Genomic DNA, 23062 nt, shown 5'->3' on the forward strand with positions numbered 1-23062 from the left:
CAAGACTATCTGGTGGGCGCTTGATTTAGTCTCCTATCAGACCAGATGAGCTCTTGCAATCTTGCTCGGTGAATCATTCAGGAGGAGCTGGAGTTACTCAGACTGTCAGTGCGACCTGCTCCTGGATAAGCAGCAGAAAATAAATGAACAGATGGTTTTTTACTTTGTCTTATTTATTTTGACCAGACCCACAAACTAGAGATGGTGATTTTTTTTTTGGGGGGGGGGGGGGGGGGGAGAGGGCAAATACACATTTTTGCCATCCTCTCCAGTGCTTGCCAAGAGGATTGATAACCCTCTCTCCCCTGTACCAGCAGGGAGCCCCACACACACACACATACTGGTTGCCTGCTAGGTAGCTTAGCACAATGAATGGTAGCAAATTAGCATAATTAGCATACCTCCACGAAAAAGTATGCTAAAAAAAAAAACACTTTGACATTCTCCAAAACACTCTTTGCCTACATTGTTATACTGATAACTTCAGACTGAGGTATGCTAACACTTCCTATCCACCCCCATTCATTGTGCTGAGCTACTTAGCCGTTACCTTGTCCTTGTCGGTCTCTAATGCACACAGGAGAGGAGGGTATCTAGCTTCTCGTCTGGCTTTGTGGACAATGGCAAATATTTCCCAACAAGTTGACATGTCCCTTTAACATTTAAATGTTACAATGTGGTTAAAAAGTTATTTATACATGTGTTAGTATTTATAATAACTTGTTTCATGCCAGGAGTCAATTATGTGCCAAAGTAATATTTGGTTATGTGAGAAACAGTAACTGGAAGTGTAGGAAATTGTAGAGAGGGCTTGCAGATACAGTGCGACTGGAAAGTGGAAAAAAAAATTGCACTTAGGCGCACAGAACCTGGAGATAGAGTGACGGGCTTTACTGAGTTGTAAGTGGTGGGTTTTTGTTGAAAACAGAACCTAATGTTGCTTCTGGCAACCAAAAACTGAGACATAACAATTCAAAGATGTAGCTGTATGAAGGAAGGTTATTAAGTGGAATATGTCAGAAATAACAAATCCTCTGGGATATATATATATATATATATATATATCTGCCTGACTTGGATTTGGTGGGTTTATCTTTATTAAAATTAAAAAAAGGTATGTGAGGAGACACCAGAAGGTTCGAGGAGAGAAAATTGCTCCAAATTTCTACAAGACAATTTCACAGCATGTGGAATAACCACAATCTCTTCGCAGCACTTTACAAGGTGCCGGCACGTGTCAAATGTTTTCAAAATGACGTGCCAGCACCTTGGAAACAATGACAGGGGAAAGTCAATCTGACTCCTTCCCTGGTGGACACACAGATCCTTTTTTTCTGCTTCAATAACACAAAGTTGTAGGTAGCAGGTAGCGACAGCTTATAGATTAGAAAACTTAAACCGTATATGGAACTGCTCCAATACCATTTTCTCCATCACCATTTTGATTTTTGCAGATCAGCTGACCGAGAGTGCTGGGATGGTGCGATCCGCCCATACGTTAAATGTCCCTCTGGTCAAACCTGGTCAAAATATGGGGAAGAGGTGATGTAGAATTGGGGACGATAACAGGTGGGGGATGATAAGGGCAAAAAATAGATTTATAAAAAGGTTAGGAAAATGTCATGGCTTGAGTTAAAGCTGTGAAATGTGGTGTTACGAACACCCATTCCACCAGGCGAGGTCCAGTAGTTGTCTGAGCCAGTAACAACCCCGACCTGCCCCCTCATGCGGACTCTCCTGTTTTAACAACACCGCCCATCGCGTGACACCCACGAATCAATTTGTGTGACAAACCCTGATTGACTTTCCGGTTGTGTCGCCATGCAATCCCAAGACAATTTGTGTCGCCACCTTGAAACACGGCGTTAAAGAGGTTGTTGCCATTTCACATATTTTCCTGGATTCTCAACTTCAGGCTGACACGAGACAAAGAACACGCAAAGATTAATTCAATCCTGTCTAAGGGGAGTGCAGTCACAACCTTTTCTGAGTATAGAGTGTTCTCTGGACACCATACAGTTACTGGTGCACAGCAAGGAGCAACATCTGGCAGGTGCGCGTGCGTGCACGCACACACACACACACACACACACACACACACACACCTACTAGTGCTAATGATAGTAAGGAACACTCTGTGTAAGCATATAGGGAAAATTACTTGTCATACAGGAATGTGTATGTGATCCTTGACAGAAAACTGCTGAAAGTTTGTCTGGAAATACAGGTCAAACAATGTCAAACGGATATTTTAGTTCCATGTTCTAAAAGTGCACTACCAGTGTTTTGTTTTGGAGTTGTTGTTTTTTTTTGTCAATATGGCAGAAAAGTCTCTCCCTGACTCTGCAGTGTTGAACGTTCGCTTCTCTCCTCTGAAATTCCCTGTGAATGTGTTTTCAGTTAAATGCCTAAAATAAAAGGTCTCTGGTTAACACGAGACAAAATGTAAAATATGTCAGGAAATAACACACTGGTGGATTTCAAAGCATTAATGTGTCCTTAAAAAGTCAGTTGCTTAACTTCTAAGGATTTCGTTTGGGTCTCATAACTTTTGCTTGCCACAGAGTTCACATTCTGCAACGATCCAAAATCAAGCCCCCCCCCCAAAAAAAATCCCATCGGCTTTTGGTTGAGGGAACCAGTGGTGACGGTAACGTCCAGGTGGGCCCTCAGATATTTGAGATCCAGTCAGCACTCCATCCCGACCCACGACATCCAGTCAGAATTCACGTCAACTTTGACTTCAGCCAGCGACTTCTAATCTATGACCGTTCCTCCAACAGAACGCTGCCATGAAGCAATGTCACACACGTAAAATGTCACTCGGCTGGTTTGTTGCATCTTTTCCTCTCTGTGTCTCTTCACTTCCAGAAGGGAAGCTTTCTTGGACCATGTTAATCCACGGGAGGTAAACACTTTTTTTTTTCTTTCAGATCTCTGTTCTTCCATGTCTGCTTTTCTCTCTTTCTGACTCACAAATCACAATCCAGTTCGATACAGAGATAGAAAAGTGAAGTCAAATTGTGAAATTTGTTGTCCCTGCCAAGTTACCTACTGCCAGGAAACTTCTCAAAAGTAGAAAAAAAAAAAAAAAGAGAGAGTTGAATGTGTGGGATGCTGTTGTTTGAAAATAGTATCCCGGATAATTGATAACCACAGAATGTTCCAGAGTTATAGGGCAACATCTGCACAACGCCTGCACTGATCCAATGAAAAAAACTTCAGCAGCAGTTACTCTCCAGCTCCCCTCCTACCAAGTTTCAGCGAGCACAATATGGTTCCTAACTCCCTGGCCCACTGTGCTGGATAATATCCAATATTATCTAAGTTAAACAACTCAGCCTAAAACCTCTTCCCCAAACCCACCCCAACCGTATAAACCCAGTGCCCTTCTCCAAGTCTCACAACGCCCAAGCTCCGTTCACCTTGGCTGAGTCCCGGGCCTTTAGAAGTCTTACAAATCACATTTCATTAGCAACGGTCTATACAAATCATTACCTTCTCAGGATAGACATAACACAGTGCAGTCAATGGCACAGCGGCGGCGTGCTGTACAGAGTCACATCAGCCGGGGGGATCAAACAATATACAATACAGTTATTTGTCATGTAGGGTTTATAAAGGGAATCAAACAGCTCCTTGTGCTCCTTAATTGGGGCTGGGTGGAGTACCTTTGGTGCCCAGAGTGAAACAGCGGGGTGGCGTGTGCCCAAGCCCTCCTAACATACAGTAAATATAAACACATGCAGCCTCGTGGCACGCTGAAAGAGTTCTCTTGTCCTCTCGCTGATGACTGAAACGTCTTCCTTCCTACTGCTCTGAAAACACGTGGATTTTGGAAGTTACATGCACGGGGCTGCGGTGTGGAAGAGGTAGCGAGCGAGGCGAGCCAACTCTCCACGCTGATAAATGGCAGCAGCCGGGGAGGAGATACTGACACTCTTCAGCACAACACAGCGCTACTTACAGCAATAGTGGCGCCTGTCACTGCACAACGTCTGGATCTGGATGCAGGGCTGCGCTTTCATGAAAAATTATCTCTGGATTTTCTCAAACAGGGCTGCAATTTTTATGAATCATAGGCTGTAATTTTTTGAAAGCATATCTCTTCTGTTTATGTGGCTGTAATTGATTTGTTTATGAAAACAAGCATTGTTCTCAGGAGTGTAAGAAGCAGCCAAAAACCGCTGAACAGCTTCGAGCAGAAGTCATTGTTCTATGAAGGCAGCGAAAACCAAAGCCCGCTGACCACCCCTCAAAGCTAACGCAGCTAACTGCTACCACAGCGTGCATCTTACAAACTGTTTCATTCCCTCTGCCCTGACATCACCGTCATTATGTTCACAGCTCTGAAAGGAGGATGGTTATCGGTGAATTTCAACAGGTAATTCCAGACGCCATCTGGCAGCGCTGTAGCATGATAATCCTCTCAGCTCAAATTTCAGGCGCTGGTACGGCCAAGAACAATAAGACATAATTGTTGGGGTGTTCCAGTCGGACATGGACAGCTCAGCCGGGATGGAGGCTTCTCCTTCACGGCCCACAGAGACGACCAGGTCCAAAAAGACAACTACCCCATGGCTGAAGTGACAAAGGGTTTTGTTGGAGAAAGAAACAGAGTTACTTGTAGTGATTCTGACGGCAGTGGACCAGGCAGCTGTCCAGTGCACCCAGCCAGATGGGAAAGTGATATTTTCATTAGGGTGTTTCTGCTCTGCGAGGATTTCCTTCAGGATTTCTCACTCAAATTAAGCTATCAATCATCGAGGGGGAAATACTGAGCAGAAAGTAGGAAACAGGAAAAAAAAAATGCATCGCTGTATGCCAACGATAAAAAAAAAAAACACATTTGGTCTGTGCAAACATACAATTTAGGTGCTTATTTGCATATTGAGAGAGAGGAAGTGAGATACGATCACACGTGGTCACTGGAGATGCATTCGAATGTGAGGTGGGAACTACCTCCATCACGTCTGAACAGAGCCTTCGCCTCAGTCCAGTCGTGTTTGAAATGAAAGCCTTATCTGTGTGTGTGTATTCAGACAGAAGGCAAAGCAATCCTTCCGCATTCTTGCAGTCATTATCTCACGAACGATACATCCAGCTGCCATCGATCTTGGCGCGTGCAGTGCTGGTGTATTCAGGGACTGCGCGGTTCTCTCTTGCTTTTACTGAGTCCGTCTCTGCGGGTTGATAAAGGGGCGAGGCCCCATCAACTCAACAAGCATCACCATCAAACTTGGTGGGAGAAACACACGGTGCTGAGTCTAAAGTAGCAACCAGTCTGAGATTCCCAACAACGACCTAAAAAACAATTAAAGCAGAGGAGTCGCACAATGGACAGCAGGGTCTAATTTTCCAAATGGAGGGACTGTGACTTATCAGAGACATCATCTGAAGGGCAGGCGGGGGCAAATGAAAGCAAGGTGAGATTGAGTCAGTTTCAGATTACAGGCTGATGTCTGCAGCACCGAGGCCGTACAGTAATCTCTTATAACTGACAACTCAACTGATGCTATCTTGGTTATTAATAACGATTCGGCATTGAGGGAGGAGACGAAAGGGGCAGACGGGCGTCACAGAGGAAGGCTGACATCCACTCACTGTTTTCGGATGTCGTGCCGAGGAGCAGGTGATGGAGTGTGTATCTCTAGGGGGGGAAACAGGGATTTCCTTTGGTGTGAGTCATGGGTAGCAACGACGACACACTGAAAAACACCTAACACTGTACATGCAAAGAAAAACACACGAGCTCTCGGCGTCGCGGTCACTTCGCTTCTTTCTCTCAAAACACACAGACACCAGTGTTTCCCTACCATCTCGTTTGTCAGCAGAATGGAAACATGGTTGAGACTATTGGACACTTAAACAGAAAACCAAACAATTGTTATGTTGGCAGCCTCCTCAGGCAGGGCGACCCATCCTCCCTATGTATAATTGCAGGGGAAATTCTGACACAAACACACACACACACACACACACCGTTGTAAGCAAAGACTACAAAAACACAACACCGGGCATCTGTCTATGCCCACGTGCTTGCAGCTTTTCTAAGAGCACTTTATAGGAAAATTATAGGAAAATCGTCCATCGATAAAATGAGATGCTTGAGGTCTTCATGGCAACAAAATCCGCCGCTTTGGATTTATGAGTTTCATCATTAAACTGTTTCTCAGAGCTGTGCTTTGGCACCGGCAAAAAGACAATAAAAGACGCCTTTTAAAAGTTCAAATATTCAATTCTACAGAAGCCCATGTGAAAGAAGACTTTACCCCTACATATGAGAATGCAACTTACCTATTCATTTTTTTTTTATCCTGTATCTAATTAAATGAATGATGACATTTCATCCTGGAGATTAATTATGTTTCTACATGTCTGCTGTGTCTATTCATACATTGATGAGCTGTAAAGATGACCCAGTATGAGTCTTGGGGAGCCCATAGCTCACAGAGGCAGAGTGGATAGAGAGGTGGAAGGATGGGGGGGGGGGGGGGGGGGCACAGTGTTGTGGAAGTCTGGCTTACGGGTGTTTCCATGGTAGGATTGCCTCGGAATCTGATGCCGGTGCCAAACGTGGGGAAACCCTCATCAAAAACAAGGGAGCACAGCCATCAACATCAGCCCAGAGCCTGCACAAACAGGGTCCTAAAGACAGCCTGGTTCAGAACTCCACAGGCACCACGTTGTATTGTTTTGTAATTAACTTGACGTTTCTGGGTTTTCAAGATTTTGTCCTGTACCTTCTTCTTTCAGACTGGAGTTCTGGCAATACTGTATGGTGAGAGGGTTTATTCTTTTTGTTGGGTGTGTTAACCACCATAATGGTCGTCCGTCGATGAGGGTCTGTGGCCTCAGTCTTAGCAGGGCGTGTCCCGGTGGTAAGTCAGGAGGGCTCCACCATACTGAGAATTCCATAACCCCTCAGATGATATACTTTATATTTATCTTATAAAATAATAATATCTTCTGGCCAATAAGCCAAACCCTGGCTGATGCCAGCATGTCTGCGATGTCAGCTGATAGTATTGTGGAGGCAGGCCTCGTTTGTGGCTCATTGCGTAACTCCAATCTGCTGCTTATGACGTTACTTACTTTTATAAGGTGAGAGAGAGAGAGAGAGGTTTAAAAATGTCTGCTGCTTTGTTTGTAGCAGGGGATGGCTGAAGTATTTGCGATGTGTTCAAGTGCAACTTTTTGGCCTTGACACAGGTAATGTGAAGCAGTGTTCCCTGGATTGACGACGGTGGTTTGGTATGTTGAAGTGAAACTTCCCTACCTGCCTTTTAACTACTCACAAATATGTGTCTGGATCTCACAAAGACGGTTTTTCACCTCTTTATAACTTATTTTACTTCAGACTGCAGCCACTCATGTAAGTTTAGCTTGACGCTTACAGCGACGGAAGGCTAACAACAGCAAAACTGCTGCTGGAAAAAAAAGATCAGTTTACAATCTCTCAAGCACATTGTCTGATGTGAAATATATGGAAAAAACATCTTTAGGCACCCAAGACATGTATTTGTCAGTACTTAAAAGGCAAAAACACTTTCTGGGTGAAGTATCGGTTCAAGCACATAAGCTAGCCAACTGATCCTTCAACTTTTTAAAAGTAATTTCCAAGTTTATTTTTATCTTTGTTACAAGCAGATGTGCGTCTTTGTCCGTTGGCGAACTCGGACTAAAAAAATGTGTTTTTGTCTCTGCAAACTAAGATAGAAGCCAACAGGAGACATTTCATCTGCCTCTGAGAAATGACAAACTCTAATCTGCGGTCGTCTCAGGAAGAGATCAGCGTTAATCAAAGAGGTCGGAAAAAGGGTAACAAGTCCCGCACTCATACACTCATACAATCACTTCTTGTTTTGATAAACAAACTTGCCATTTCATTGTACTGGTGCTGGAGGCGGGCGTCTGTAGCGCTCAGGCAGCCTTGAATTCGTCCTTTTACAGGTGGAACAATGAAAAGGCTTCCCTCTTTTCTGAATGAGTCACTGGGCTGATAGGATCACACGTGTTTACATTGCTCAGCCTTGGCCCAAACTCTACCTCACGTTGCTTTGCTGAAGCTAATCAAGGAAATTGCTGTTTGTAAACCTCGCCGTATCAACATCTGGGAGCAGTCGCCTCTCCCTCCAAACCAAAACGGCTTAAAGTAAGAAAAAGAGAAACAAATACTGACGCATGGCGCGCGCGCGCACACGCACACACGCACACACACACACACACACACACACACACACACACACACACACACACACACAGCATTTGTGATCCATTCCTCTGCTGAACAGGCAATGGAAACTTCTGCAAATGTAAATCTGCTGGGTTAAAAATACAGCGCATTAATGTGCACCACATGTGGCACTCTGGCAGGATGGAGGATATTTTGACGGCGGGGGGAGAGGAGAGGGAGAGAGGGAAGGAGGGAGGGAGTAGTCCTGGGGTTTCTCCAACAACGCAGAAGAGAGGGAGACACACACGCACGCACGCACACATGCACGCACACACATATGCACGCACGCACATGCACTGAGACGAGGCAGCCTTGGCTCCAAAACTCCTCCTCCTTTACCTTGGGCCTTTTCCACGAACACCACCTTGGAGTCATGCTGGAAGTTGTGCCCATCGAGGAGCATCCTCTCCCCTCCAGGGGCGGGACATGTCTCCAAGCTCTGCTTATCCACCAGTGGCAGCTCCTGGGCCGATCTCTGAGCTGTGGGAGGGAACACAGAAAACGGCCTCATTGCTCAGCTAATACACACCCACTCCCCATGCAGACCTGAGCATCCAGACTGAGGCTGAATCACTACCTAGACAGCCCTCACAAACCAGAGAAGCTGTAAAACCTCTGCAGGGTGGAATTCAGCTGATTCAAGTTTGTGTTTTCTTCAAGTTAGTGGATATTTGGTCATAAATATTTAGTGAATCATGACTGACTTAAAGCACTCTTCTCTCATACACAGCTGGCTTTCATTTAATCCAGGATGATCTATTTGCAAACCTCTTCTGTTTAAATATAATGCTGACTGGTCAGGCGTCTCAAAAGAAAGAAATCAGCAATTTTGTTCAAGACTGACTGAGGTAGATTAAAACATGGATATTTTGCTGGAATCTTGGTTTTTTTGGACGCCATCGACCGCCTGTCGTTCTGCCTCACTCACACACAGAAAGGGAATTTTGGTCAAAAACAATTGCTTTGTGGCAGTTGTTGAGAAACTTAACAATGGTCTATTTCAAGGATCTGAGATCACGGTTTAACTACCGTCTTTCATTTACCTCATATGTCTTAATCTCAGTGGCAGCTCTTACTGCCAGAACCACATGAAGTGGTTGAGTTTAACCCAATCCACTGAAAGGTCAACTCCAGTGCACTGCAGGGAGTCAGTAGAACCTATTGAGCAAGACTCAGATGTCTAAAATTCAGAATGTGGCTCACATTGACATGCACCATTCCTGTTACCCCTGCAGTTACAGAGCTGTGTGTAATAATTGGGACTGCATTGGTTCATCTACTGCTTGTATTTGATTGTAAATGAATTGTTTAGCATCTAAAATTTCAGAAAATTACTACAACTGCTACTACTACTACTACTACTACTACTACTATTTGATGAGTGTATGTGGTAGAATCGCTTGGAAATGAGAATTTATTTCGCATTTTCTTTCGCAGAATTTCTGAAAGTTTGCAATTGTTGCGTTATAAGCAGGGGTTGTACTTGTTTCCATTTCGTCAGCCAAAAAAAAATCAACTTAACCCACTAAAATTTGTTGGTTGTTGATAAGACTACGTATATTTAAACTCTAGAATGATTGGAGGACTTCCAGTGAAATAAAAATGGATGTACTCACAGCATTCAATGGGGTTTGATGCAACCTGCAGTGAGATGGTTCTCCCCGTGGCCTGGTTGATGTGGACTCTGAAAACCATCCGCACGCGTGTGTTCTTACGTCCAATATCCGTCTCGCCTTTGCGGAGCTCAATGTCTGAATTACGCAGTTTCAAGATCCCTGCGCAGTCAATTCTGGAGGGGTGGCAACACAAGTGGAAGAGGTCAAGCTGATGACTACACACGCAGCAAATCACCACATGACAAACACAGCAGTCTCTAGTCGATGGTGTTGCAGCCAGAAGTGAGTTCAGTCCGGACTCCTTCAAGCTGCAGACATTTTAACAGAAGATTAACACCATCACCCCCAACTGAGCTTTAACACTTCAGCTACGCTTGGGTGCAATTCAAGCCATATAGAAATGCTGTTCATTGCATCATTGATGTCGTTGTTGTAATCTGATCCAAAATATCGTGCACAACTCTCGCTAATTATGCGAGTGATCAAGTCTTCGTTGAACGCCTCGTAAAAGCCTCTCTCTGTCTGCACTGCACTCATCTAACTCTTTGATACTGCAGTACCTCCGGCCTTTCCAGGAAGGTTTCTGGCTTTTCCATCGCTGTGCTACTTGATGCCGCATTCCTCAAAGCCTAGTTAATGTCAACTTTTACACACATTTGAACACTCCCTAACATTCTTCTTGCCAAACACCAGCGTCCGCTCCGCTGGCGAAGTCATCAGGTGTTGATGCTAAGGACCCCAGCTGTTCAGCTCTCCACCTACGCAGTCAGGCTCAGTGCAAAACCACATACGACTGAGGCGTCCGCTCATTGCCTGAGGAGAACTTTCAGATGGGGTAGTATGTTTTTTGAAGCTCTAATCTAATTTATTAGGAGTTAAATGGTGTCAAATTTAAAAAAAACAAAGAGAAAAAAAAGTGGTTGACTAATGGTTCAAGACGTTTACGTCTGAATCATTACGAAAGGACACTTCAGGAATATAATCATGCTCGGATTCTATATCACATTATATGGCTATAAGTCACACTTGAGTATGTGTCAAAACAAATACATCTCACACAAATCCCTCGTGACTACCGTAAGTACAGCGAGGCACCATGAGAAAAAAAAGAAGAGAAGCCATATCCTGAGGTGAAGTTGTTGTACAGGGGGAGATTATGTGTTACATCCATTAAAATGCAGAGAAAGTGCTGATGCTTGCAGGCTGCAACTGCCTGCAGACACAAACCTCCTGTCCTTGTTGGGAGCACTGAGCTTCCCCTGTAATCTGATCTCTGAGGCTTATAAGATGAGAAAGCCACTCCAGAGTGCGTAGAGGGCGACACGCTTTCAGCAGCCCAGCCCCAAACCACCTCAGATCCCAGACTTCAAATTCAAAACCTCCAGGAACCAGCAATGCAAATGCCACTCAATCGCAGGACCAGTTGTTGAGATCATTGAGGTTTTGTTTTTTGTTTTTTTTTCTATCCCTGACGATTGCAAGACTTAACTTCCCCCAAACTCAACAAACCTACTAACTTGGGTCTAAAAGCAAAAGTTTAAATCTCCCTTTGAGGGGTGTATTTTTACGTATTTTTCAGGCTGCTGCAGTGGGAGAACTTCCCTCTGAACCGGTTTACTACAACACAACAGATTTGAAAGGAAATGCTGAGTCACTATAATGTGACAGGAACTCTCAGACCCTCAAACTGGTTTGAGACTTTCTTCTGACTTCACCGGAACCTGCTTTGAATGTCTCCGAAAAACTAAATAACCAATTTTTCTTGCTTAGTTTTATCAGACAACTGCAGCAATTAGGATTTTACGCCTCATCACAAAGTAAGATCACACTCTACTTGGAACATGCAATGTGTTAGCAGGGCCTCACTACTCACATGGCCCTCATGTTGTTCTCGGGCAGCAGAGGGATCTCCAGCACCTTGGTGTTGTTGTGCAAGGCCTCGTGGCTCGGGGTGGACACCGTCTTCCCTGTGATGCGGTGGACCTGGTAGAAGGCATGAGGCCTCAGCAGCCTGTCGTCAGCTGTGCCAATGAACAGCTGCAGGGTCAGAGGCTCGTCCATGTAGCCGTGAAGCTAATGGGGGAGAGAAAGAGAGAGAGGGAGAGGGGGAGAGAGAGAAAGGCAAGACAAATCAAAAACAGCATTCACTTGCATGCTGTCAAAAACAAGCAACCTTCTGGTAAAGATCAAGTTCTCGGTGTGATGGTTTTCCAACAGAGGACACATTTAGGCTTTTATAATCACCATTTCATCTTCTTGGGTTTGTAGCCAATGGCCTGTGTACACTCCCTCCATCAGTGCGTGTCCTTCTAATATGGTGAAGCCACAGAGGAATCTGAGGGGCAGCCGCTGCCAGACAGCAGTAAAACCACCTACTGTGAACAGCGGCCTGATCTGTGAGCACTTGACTCGTGACAAGACTCAGCCAGTGTTTCAGCAAAGTCAAGGTCAGGACTGTCCAACCGAAGCCGGCAGAGCAATCAGGGTCAACGACAACTCTGACTGGAGAGCCTACTCTGATTTTTATCAGCGAAAGGATCGTAACGATTGAAGTGCTGCTGCTGGTGCTGCTGCTCCTGCTGCTGCTGGCAGGGTCGCTCCACAGCCTCCAAACTACTCCCAGACCTCCATAGGTGTTAGCTGACAGGAGGCCTCCTGCCAGGATGACCTCAGCCACCCAGCCTGAGGCGTGCAGGCACAGAGCCCAAAACCACAAGATGAAATCTGAGTCGACTGGCTACTATTGACACAGTTATGTATGCTATCCATACAGTGGGACGGGTGAGAAGTAAGAGCAGAATATTTAGCATTGCGGAGTCAAAACAATGACCTAATATCAAAGGCTACGGTAAGAGAGATTGGATCGGCCCCCATATAGGAATGCACTACATATCATGCACTCCAAGTACAGATTAGATCTACGAATGATTCATTTTAATGCTGCATGGGGACGCTCACGCTACCTCGTTGCTAGAACACACACACGTTCTCAACAAAGCAGGTCACATGAATTCCAAGTATGGATTTCCCAAAAAGACAAAAGGAACATTGTACAGATTGAAGCAACAACAATAGTTTACATGTAAAAATGAATTTTTGAATCGCTGTTTGAATAAAAACATATAGCATTTCCTTTAATTGTTTCCTCACTGCTAGTTTTCCTCAGGAAAACTGGTCCACCCTTTTGATTATGGCTCGCAGGAATTAGTCCTAAAACTAGGAAAAGAGTTGGCTTGAAAAATAATGTCGGTCTTGAGTTCATACAAGCTTAGATATTTTCATTTTGTGTGGCTCTACGGTGTGAAGTACATCAGCAAAAACGAAACACTTGAAGCTGATATTGTCGCCCAGTCGGATCCAGTTTTCTTTATTGTGATCGGTACTCAATTATTCCCCAAAAAAATACAAAAATAAAAAAAATACAACTGTCGAGAGCAGGAGTCTCATCTCGAGTTACATAAAAACTGAAACTGAAATGATGGAACTTGAAGCGTCAGAGCTGGCATGAAAAAAAAAATAAATACTTTTTTTTTTTTTTTTTAAAAGCAAGAGGCAAAACGATCAGCATCCACAGAGCCTCTTAAAGTTTTATAGAGGCCGACGCTGAACTCGGTCTAATTATAAGCCACTACTGGACAAGAGTGTCAGCTGAAACGATCGGTGGGGAAATGTTGAAATAAAGATCACAGTTTTTCCCTCAGAAGCACTCGAGGCGAAGAGTACCCACATCGAAAAAAACGCTCCGACCAGGGAGGCGCAACATGTGATTTGGAGGAGGATTCCTGTCAGGGTTAAAAGCCTCCAAAAGCTCTGTATATTTGTGTAAGGAAATGGGCTGCTGCCTAGCAATGCTGTTTATTTAAGCGGCAGGAAGGAGTGTGATGAAGTGAGGTAGCCTGCTCGCAAGGTTAGCTTGTTCCTCTCTGAATGCAATCGCTTAAAGATCACCGCTTTTAAATTCCCATCCCCAACAGCCCGGACAAACAGATCCTCACGCTCGTCATCTGAAAGCCTTCAGCTGTTTTTAGTTTATTTGCCTGCCAAATATCACGGAGTGTGAAATGACAGAAGCATTTACGGTGGCTGTCGGCATCGTCATCCATCGTTTTTAAAGTGTAGAAAAACAAAAAACAAAAATGGTCAAAGTGGTCATCTTGCAATCAAAAAGCCAAGTGGAGCAGCTGCAGCAGGCAACATTTATGGTTTGTTGATGTAATTAAACAACTGCGATACCACTCCTCCACCACTCCTCCACCCTGGCAGTTTGACATTGGCAAAGCACCCACTCCTCCCCAGTTCATATTATCACCCAGCGGAGGAATGCCGAGACTCCAGCAGCTCACGGCACCGAAGAGGAGTGAGAAAGGGCGACCGGGCCTTCGCGGGCCCTCTCAAAGCCGCATCACACACACATATGTGGGGGTAGCTAATTTATGGCGAGAGGACATTGTAACCAACAACTCATCCTTGTCATGCTTTTTGCTTCACATGATGTTTGCTCATTGTATTAATCTGTTTACTGGATTTGGTCACATGGACGAAAGCAAAGGATCCACATGGCAGGAGAAAGAAAAAAAGAAACATGGCTGCAAAAATAATAACGTTCAGATCTGCAAACATGCACTTCAAAACAGCTAGTTTGAGTGTCTGTTCGGATCATAAAAGCTGACTTCAGGCAACAAAAAAAAAAGACCTCACAGACTTGAATAGGGGGTATTTCCTTTCCACCAAAGTGCAGCATGAAACCAAGAGCATTAACTGCGGTGAGGACTGCACATAGCACTTCAGAGGGGCATTCTTCCCTCTGTGCTGCTGGCGTAAGGGCGGGTGTGGTTGCGGCAGGCAGCAGTAGCAATGGCATTGAAAAAGAACAGAAAACAGCCGACGTAGCTGTGCTTGATGCTGTAGGGAACCACACAGAACTGAATCTTCCAGAATAAACTCTTTAAAGTCTGGGCAGAGTTTGAGTCAGAGCGGGACGAGCCAGAGAGGCTTCATCGGCCAGCGTCCGCAGCAGAGGCTGCAGCGCTGTGTCTACCATGTAATCAGGAAGTCACAGAGATGGGGCTGCCTTGTTTGAGGCTCCCTCCAACATCTCCATCAGAGCCTGCCAGAAACGTGTGTGGTTTAGTCGCTGCCGCCTCCGCAGGACGCAGCATGCGATGATGTCAGCCATGCACACGGGAACTTTCCTAAACAAAGGGAAGTCTGTGTGGTTGGGGTGGTAGCTGGCGGAAAAGAAGGGGGAGGTTCGAGTTTAAAGAGAACACACACTCTCTATTTCAGCTGGGGTGAACCCAGAGCTCCTGTCATGAAATCATTACCACCTTTCATGGACAAATACATGCTCCTCACACAAGTGTGGATAACAGTACGAATATTACTGTTGCATTCTGCCAACGATCAGTAAAATATGCTTCAATCCATACACAATCGCTGGCCAATTTATTAGGAACACCTAAATAAAACTAATGCAGCCCTGTGATAAATCCTCCCTTCATGAGGATTTAATGTTCTGTTTTTTTTTTACCGATTGAGAGAGGTGTTGAATTATTTTACATGAATCAGTGTTGACCAAATATGCAAACACCTTGCAGTACATGTGCAGTTCAACAGCGCCACAAATCATGGCCTCCAAATAAATCAACGCCTTTCTCAAACAGATTCTATAAAAAAAACATTAGACCTCTCATGAGGGGAGGATTTATTGCAAGACTGTTGTGTTTTACAGCAATTTTTTTTATCTAGGTGTACCTAATAAATTGGCAAGTGAGAGTATATTGCACTATTAAAGTCAAACATTCAAAATTTTACATGATCCCAGCAGACACCGAAAGTCATAAAATGGATATTTCACTCAAAAAAAAAAAAAAAAGGTATTTTGAGTCCACAAAGATGTTTTTTTAACCTCCCGCATCACTTTTTTCTGACCTGAGAGAGCAGAAAGAGCTAGCCTCGTTTATTTAGCTTCAAGCTAAGAGTGACTGACTGCGGCAAAACTACCCAAAAACATCCATTTCTGAACTCTCCATCACATCATTCCTTGTGAGCAGCACCTTCTTTATCCAGCCGTATGCTCAGTAATCCACAAACACTTGGATTTGAAGTAAACACAAACTACGACTCCCCCAGAGGATGTGTGTTGTTGCTGTTGATGCTGCTGTTAGCATCTGCCACCATTAGCTTCAAGCTAAATATACGTGGCTGCCTCTTTCTGCATTCTGGATTCAAAAAAGAAGTGACAAGGAAAGAGAATACATTTTCGCGAACTCACGGCAACTATTTGTGGATTCTTGAAAAGCAAAATAAACCTATTAAGTGGGGCATTACTGTAAATGGAGTCTTATCAACACTGTTATGTTGTTGTAGGCAAAAACATGATATAAACTTTGATACAAAAGCACGATTTATTTCTTTTATTTCTGACCAGTTGGCAGAACTCCAGAAAATGATAGATGTCGCTACAATTTTTGTAGTTAAAAACACTGGCTTGTGCAGCTACAGCTATCCATCACACTGATTTTCATACTTTTCCAGTCCTTACTCACTCAAAGCCACTTTTGTCAGCCTTTTGTCCAAAAAAAAAGAGTCTGTTTTGCTCACTTTCCTCATAGAGATGATGAACCGCTCTCTCCCAACAGCCATTTGATCAAAACTGACCCACATGTGACGTTTGTTCGGTAAACCTGCTGGCCAATTGTTACATGTTAATAAATTGTCTGAAGGTATTAATTAAAATGACAGCCCAGCTTACTCACTCACTTTGCTCGACTCCTTGCAGCAGACCCTTTATTTACTCAGAGACTGAGGTCAGCAGATTGGGCGACCAGATGGGTTTATAACCAAAACATATCTGCAGTTGTCCACATTTTTTTTTTCCTCAGACTCGACCACCAGAGCTTCTGTGGTTGAAGCTTATGACTAAGCTCTTACTGGCCATGCTACATCACTTTGTAACTGTCTGTGCAGCACTGGAATACGCAATGGAAAAGTCTGAGTCATCCTTGTCTGGACAGGAAGTGACTGAGTGGACCGGTCTGCCTAATAGCATACCTATGGTATTCCATTCAGAAATGTGACATCTTTAAATAACATAACAGCCCCGGCCATGAAATGCATGTCGCCCCGATGTATGAGGTCAGAACCAGGAGAGAGAAAACGTTGAGGTGAGAAGTGACGAGGCGCTGAAGAATAAATGAGCTTGATGGATACACCGTGTGTTGGTCTAGTCATTGCAGGACAAAGGAAACTCGGGCTCAGTGGTTCCCAACATGCGTTTCAGACCTGCGAAGGAGTCCCCTAATATATCTTAGAGGTTTTGAGATGATAAATCTTTTCATGCCATAGACAGGGGGCTTTATGTTTTTGGGTTGTCCATCCTCCTTAACGCAGAATCTCAGGAACGCCTTGAGGGAACATCTCCAAATTTGCGACCAAAGTCCGCTGGGACTCACGGATGAACTGAGCTGAACAAATGTTGGTGGTCAGAGTTCAAGGTGACTGTGACAAGCATGCAGCTTTGAGCAATTCAACCTCCACATGGTAGTTTTACTTAAATATGAGTTTGTCTCTCTTTCAAAATATTGGACTTCTCTGCTTCTCAAAATATTTACATGACTCAGTCTAAGGGAGGGGGAATCCAGGATTTAGTCAGAGGTCACTTCGTTCGCAACACAAAATAAGGGGCAGAACTCACTGCTGTTTTGTTTAAGGATGTCGCAAGCCATCATGAATCTAGCAGACCTGAACAACTGGGTGTCCTCCTGCCAGGGCCTTCACTGCTCCCCTGCTTCCCTCGGTCTCATAGTGGGCCCGGTGGTGGGACTTGGGCTGCACCTCGATATGCAGGCTGTATGGGCCCGAGCTGGACGGCAGCTGCCAGTCAAGGGCCGGCAGGGACGGGCTGTCGAGGCGAAAACATGTCCAACGTGTCAACTTAACAAGCAGGAAGGAGGGCTTATTTTAGATGTGGCAGAATGTGCAGAATGTGAGAATGGTCATATGGCAGAGGTTGCGATAAAACTGTTACTAATAAACCTGCTTCTTCGTAAACTTTCACCGTAATTTAAGTGTCTTGCATAGTTTTTCTCGTACAAGGAATCCTGAAATTAAAAACCTCTATTTGAAGGATATTTTCAGGTTTGGAGCCAAGTTCTGAAAGTCTCCTTCTTTACCTGATATATTGCTTTGGTTTGGACCAGGTGTACGGGTGCTGAGGCACGTCCAGGAACCCACCGCAGTAGCCCTCCTTCTTTAATGGCAGGCGGTTGGTGGGGTGCTCATCTCGACAGAGCTCCCCTGGACTCAGCTCTTCACCGCAGGGTTCCAACTTCAGGCTGACTGTGGGACTGTGCTCCAGGCTGGTTTTCCGGGCCTTCATGGGGATGCCCTCTCCGAGGTCAGCCACTCCATCTGTGGTTAAGGCGTTGATGGCTGCCAGGATGGCAGAGTTGGTGTACTGGTTGGTGTTTGGCAGCCAGGACTCCTCTGTGACACTGAGGCGAGGAGACGTCTGTGGTGACGGCCCAGGGGAGTGGTTGGGTGAGTATGGGTAGTGCTTGTGTGCCGCCCCGCTGCCATTGAAGCTGTACTTCCTCTTTGCACCGCACGGGGAGTTTGGCCTGGAGCCACGCTGACCTATGAAGCTGTCTTCTGTCACACTCGTGCGTGGGGAAGTGGAGGGTGAGTGTCGTGGGGAACCAGCGGGGCCGCAGCCTTCGCCTGGCAGAGCGAGGGTGGAGCCTTTGGGGGACACAGAGGGAGACTGCCAGGGGGAGTTCTGGGGTGAGTTTTCATAGTTGTATGAAAAGTTTGATTCATAGGAGGAGGCGTCTGAGTGGCAGCTGCGAGATGAGACGCTGCTGGCTGGGCTCAGGCAGCTGGGGTCGCGGTAGCCATCTGCATTAGGGAGGGTCAGCGTCCCTATGGAGTTGACTTGCTTGGCAACAGGAAGGCTGCTTTCCTCCACCTCATCCTCAGGAAACTGACCATAGGCTGTGATCTCAATACGAGGGCTCTCCAGGGTCGGAGCTCCGTTTGGACGGATGCTGGAAGATGAATAGTATCCACCAGCATTCATGTCGTCCTGGGCGTCGTAACTGTGAGGCTCAGAGACAGAGACAGAAATAACGGGGCTGGACTGGAGGCTGTGGTACTGGGACGGAAGACAAGGGTTGCCCAGCGGGAGGGAGAGAGTGACATTTGGCGTGTAGCCATACGCATCTGGAAAGCAAACAGATTGAGTTGACTACCATGATAATCAAACACACATTCACTGGCTTCTTCCCTGAGACAGTTGCCAAGTCAGAGGTGTTGCCTATAATGGCAAAAGAACAGCTTATGCTGGATTCGGCTTGGGCTACTTCCCGATGCAGAAGGTATGCACTGCCTCTCCAATGACACAGAACATCCCTGAATGGCTCAAGGGAAACTTGTCAAAAGCTGTCAAAAAATAACTCCAGTCTGTCTGATTGTAAGCAAAAGCAAAACCAGGTGGGGTTTTTTTTCCACTTCACACTGCAAGATGTACGCCACTTAATGCACGCGCTGCCAACCATAAACTCTAACGTTATAAAAACACGCCGGTGTTTTCATTGGCCAGCTTCATGTTCCAGCAACCATCGAAAATAAACACAAGAGGGACATGAATAGTTTATGCTGTAAAGGTGCACACTGTACCAAAGCGAGGGAAGTTGGTGGTCTTGTGCCAAAACTTCAAACTGTCTGTGGCAAAAGGAAGGGGGGGGGGGCGGCATGGGGGCGTGAGACTGGGTGAGACAGCGCAGTGATGCAGCTTCTGTCTGCTGTTGAGAATTAGGGGCCCCATCATAAAGTCTATGACATCAGCGCTGCTCCCTACAACTTCTTGTAATAAAAGAAAACGAATGCTTGCGGTGAGTGTGACACGGTAATTCTAAAATTAGGCCGCTGTGAACTGGAGCTGGAGGTTGAAACCCTAACAGACACCCTGAGGGAGCCATCAGATGTTCGATACTGACCTCTCACTCAGTCACTACCACATGTCAGTCATTAGCGCAGCTTTCCAATTCTGGCTATTTTGGGAACACTTTTGGAGTCATGAGAGAGGCTGACAGGAGCGGAGCCACGCCCACCTTGTCCAAATCAGCAGGGAGCGGTCTACATACACTGGCTTTCATGCTGAGGCTGAATACTTGGCATTGAGCTGAGGGGGAAGAGCAGGTAACACCCTAATCCCGATGTCACACCACAGTTCAAAGTATTGCATCCGAGTGCCAAGTGTCCAACACGGATGAGTGTTTGAATGAAAGCCTCATTAAAAGAAGAAAAAGTGCTGGTGGGAGGCAGGCTCACCTTCTTCTGCTGATTTCATCTTCTCCTCGGACTGGAGAGCAACGTCAAACTCTGAGTTCAGGTCCAGATGGTAGCGATTCCCGATCCATAGAGTTTAATATATCCCACCCCCCCCTCCAGCTCTTGCTCAGGATCCTGCCGCTTTATAACCGCGAACAAGCAACCGCTCTGAGGGAATGAAACAACAACAAATAAAAAGCTAAGAGGGAGGGGGGGGGGGGGGGGAAAGAAGAAGTTTCTTCTTTTAAGAAAATAAAACTCGCATCCAGAATTCGAGAGAGCAACGGAGGCGCGTCAAAGGTCCTGAAGAGATCATGTGAGATCGCCCTCACGAAGACTATTTTGGTCGTCTGTGCCGGGGGATCCTGCCTCTGCTGGGTCGCTGTGACGCACTGCTCCGGCGCACTCAGGACCTCAGCGCTTTTAAACTCGGGGATCACCTCGGCGGCGGCGGCGGCGGCGCCCCGCCCCTCCATCCTCTGACGCAGCTGCGCGTCTGACCACCATATGGGTTCAATGGAGATCCTCGCTCACGCTCAGGGGTTTCCAGCGGCTAAAGAGCCCAATTAGTGTATCTGGCAGGGAAGCCTCAACTCTCCGAGATGAGTGAAATAAGCTTCGCCACGGGAGAGTCAAACACAAAATGATTGGAAAAACATCCCGAACTGCGAGAGCTAATGGAGCAGGACTGGAGCCAGCGAACATCCTCATAAACAGTGGAAGCTTCGATGACATAACAAGGCAGAAACCTACGGAGCCCTGGAGAGGCCAGAGAAGGGAAGAAAAAAATATGTGTTGAGGCCACAAGATATAAGGAGCTGCTGCATTTTGAAATAAAATGAAATAACTCGTCTCCACGCTTTAACGAATTCACGGCAACATGACGTAACTCGATCGTTTAGTGATCGAAATTCATCTCGTTTGTTATTTATTTTGTGGCCACGAGAAGAAGAAAAAAAAAGATAAGTTGCTCCCACTTTTTGTGTTGATTTGTAGGAACAAGTTCTGTCTTATGGTCACAAACAAATCTCTCTCTCTCTCTCTCTCTCTCTCTCTCTCTCTCTCTCTCTCTCTCTCTCTCTCTCTCTCTCTCTCTCTCTCTCTCTCTCTCTCTCTCTCTCTCTCTCCCCAGCTGCCCCTGGGCTCCATACACACGCTAATTAGTTTGGTGTCTGCCGTGACTCAGATACTCGCCACGATCCACCACTGACTGATTGCAGGAGCATGAACATCATCTGTTGTCTCCATCGGCAGCAGCAGCCTTGGACATCAGATCCCGAGGAGTGATCAAGCTGACCCTGCGTGCATCAGTCAAGACGGATGTGCAGGCGAATCCTCACCAGTGTTTTTCGTGAAGCTGCTGCCGTTTTCACCTTGGAACGGCAATTCATCAGCCGGTTCCTGCGGGCCAATGTTCAGTCGAAGGCCACTGGAGCAGCAGCAGCAGACACAAGGACAGGTGAGCTGAACCAAACATGGCGGCTCGCATGTGCAGCTTCACAGCACAGACATCCAGGAAACTTCCCTCTGATCTCTCAGAGGCAATCCTGGTGGGGTTTTTGAAGTTATTGCAACGGCAAATAATTGCTTTTCCACTTCCTCCTGACAGACTGCGCGTCTGCGGGGAACGAAACTGATAATTATCCATACTTTCATAGAAGTACTATATAAAAATCAAGACCTATACCCAGTCATTTGACATGCAGAGCTGAGAATCTTCATAGAGTTTTCCGTCGGCCGCTTGCTGTGGTCGGTGTAACTTATTCGGCTTCTCTCCTCATGCAGGCAGAGTTGTTGCTATCTTTGGCAGGTCTGGACCTCTCAGCAGCTGGCAGCAGGCCTGTGGTTTCTCTGATGACAATAGTCACATGGGGGCTGGCTGAGAGTCTGTCCATCCCTGGAGGTGGGAAGCTTCACAGCATCTTATCAGCCGGCCCTGTTTGGTGGTGGAGGGCCGTGCCGCTGCCACCTCGGTGAGGGAGCGCCAAGGTGCCTGTCTATTTAAAGGTCGTCCTGGTTGTCTTCTGAAGTCAAAAACAAACACACACACACACACACAAAAAAACACGTGTTTTTTCTTCCTTTGCATGATTTCAGTGGTCGGGGAATTCTTTTGAGGATTCCACTCTTTCCAAGAACGAAGGGATTAGGAAAATGATTTGCAGGTTTCTAAGATTTTTTTAATTCAGCTGCGTCTTGAAGGATGTTCACGGAATGTTAAAAATCACTGCTGGCTCCAGCAAACCTTCACAAACAGGGTCTTTGTTGTTAAACGTGAGAAGCGTTGGATCGCACAAAAGCCTTCTTGCGCAACAACCTGAGGCGCAATCAGCGAACATGCATTTGAAAATGTCTTTTCTTTCAACAACAACAACAAAAAAAGGCTTAACAATGTATTCAGTCTTGTCAAAGAGTCGGTGTCTGACCCTCAGATGTCCTGGTGGTTTCTCATTGGATGTTACCAGGAAAAGCAGTGCAGCACACCTGCAAACATCAAGAACATGATGGGGCTTCTCTGGTTGTTTTATCCTCAAAGTGCAGGCCTCTCCCAGGGCCCAGGCCTCCACTACATGCAAATCTAACGAGGAGGTCCCAATTTTCAGTAAAGGTTCGTGTATTTCCAGGGAAACGAATGAAAAAATACGGTCAAAGGGTTTTAAGAAATGCAAAACTGCAGCCAAAACCATTAAATTCCTTCCTGGTTCCATCCTGAAGTTCCAGATCTGAACCCAAATATAACGGGTTCTTCGTTTGGTCACGATGTATCCTCGCTAAATATTTCTGTGCATATTTTCCTGTAATATTTTGCTTTTTTTTTTTTAAACTGTTGAGTTTACTGTTTTGTTTGTTTTTTTTTTACTGAGAGATAAATAAACGT

At 45.7% G+C, this 23062-nt stretch overlaps 1 protein-coding gene across 2 annotated transcripts in view; it reads right to left on the reverse strand.

The window, feature by feature from the left end:
- The window catches only part of LOC147240430 (nuclear factor of activated T-cells, cytoplasmic 1-like), a 40587-nt gene extending 18429 nt beyond the window's left edge, over nucleotides 1-22158 (reverse strand). The window contains exons 1-7 of one of the 2 annotated variants that reach the window (XM_086193914.1): nucleotides 21872-22158; nucleotides 20185-20352; nucleotides 18027-19074; nucleotides 17596-17755; nucleotides 11726-11925; nucleotides 9853-10025; nucleotides 8576-8716 (exon numbers count right to left, since the gene is read on the reverse strand). In XM_086193914.1, coding sequence (XP_086050040.1) covers nucleotides 8576-8716; nucleotides 9853-10025; nucleotides 11726-11925; nucleotides 17596-17755; nucleotides 18027-19074; nucleotides 20185-20203 — 1741 coding nt within the window. In that variant the 5' untranslated portion in view covers nucleotides 20204-20352; nucleotides 21872-22158. Of the gene's footprint in view, nucleotides 1-8575; nucleotides 8717-9852; nucleotides 10026-11725; nucleotides 11926-17595; nucleotides 17756-18026; nucleotides 19075-20184; nucleotides 20909-21871 lie in introns of those variants that run through there. The other variant, XM_086193915.1, reaches the window with a different exon arrangement.
- Between the last annotated feature and the right edge of the window lie 904 nt (nucleotides 22159-23062).

The sequence above is a fragment of the Aulostomus chinensis genome, chromosome 22 (assembly GCF_037954235.1).
Source record: "Aulostomus chinensis isolate RoL2024-O1b breed Wild chromosome 22, RoL_Achi_v1.0, whole genome shotgun sequence".
In the NCBI taxonomy this organism is placed as follows: domain Eukaryota; kingdom Metazoa; phylum Chordata; class Actinopteri; order Syngnathiformes; family Aulostomidae; genus Aulostomus; species Aulostomus chinensis.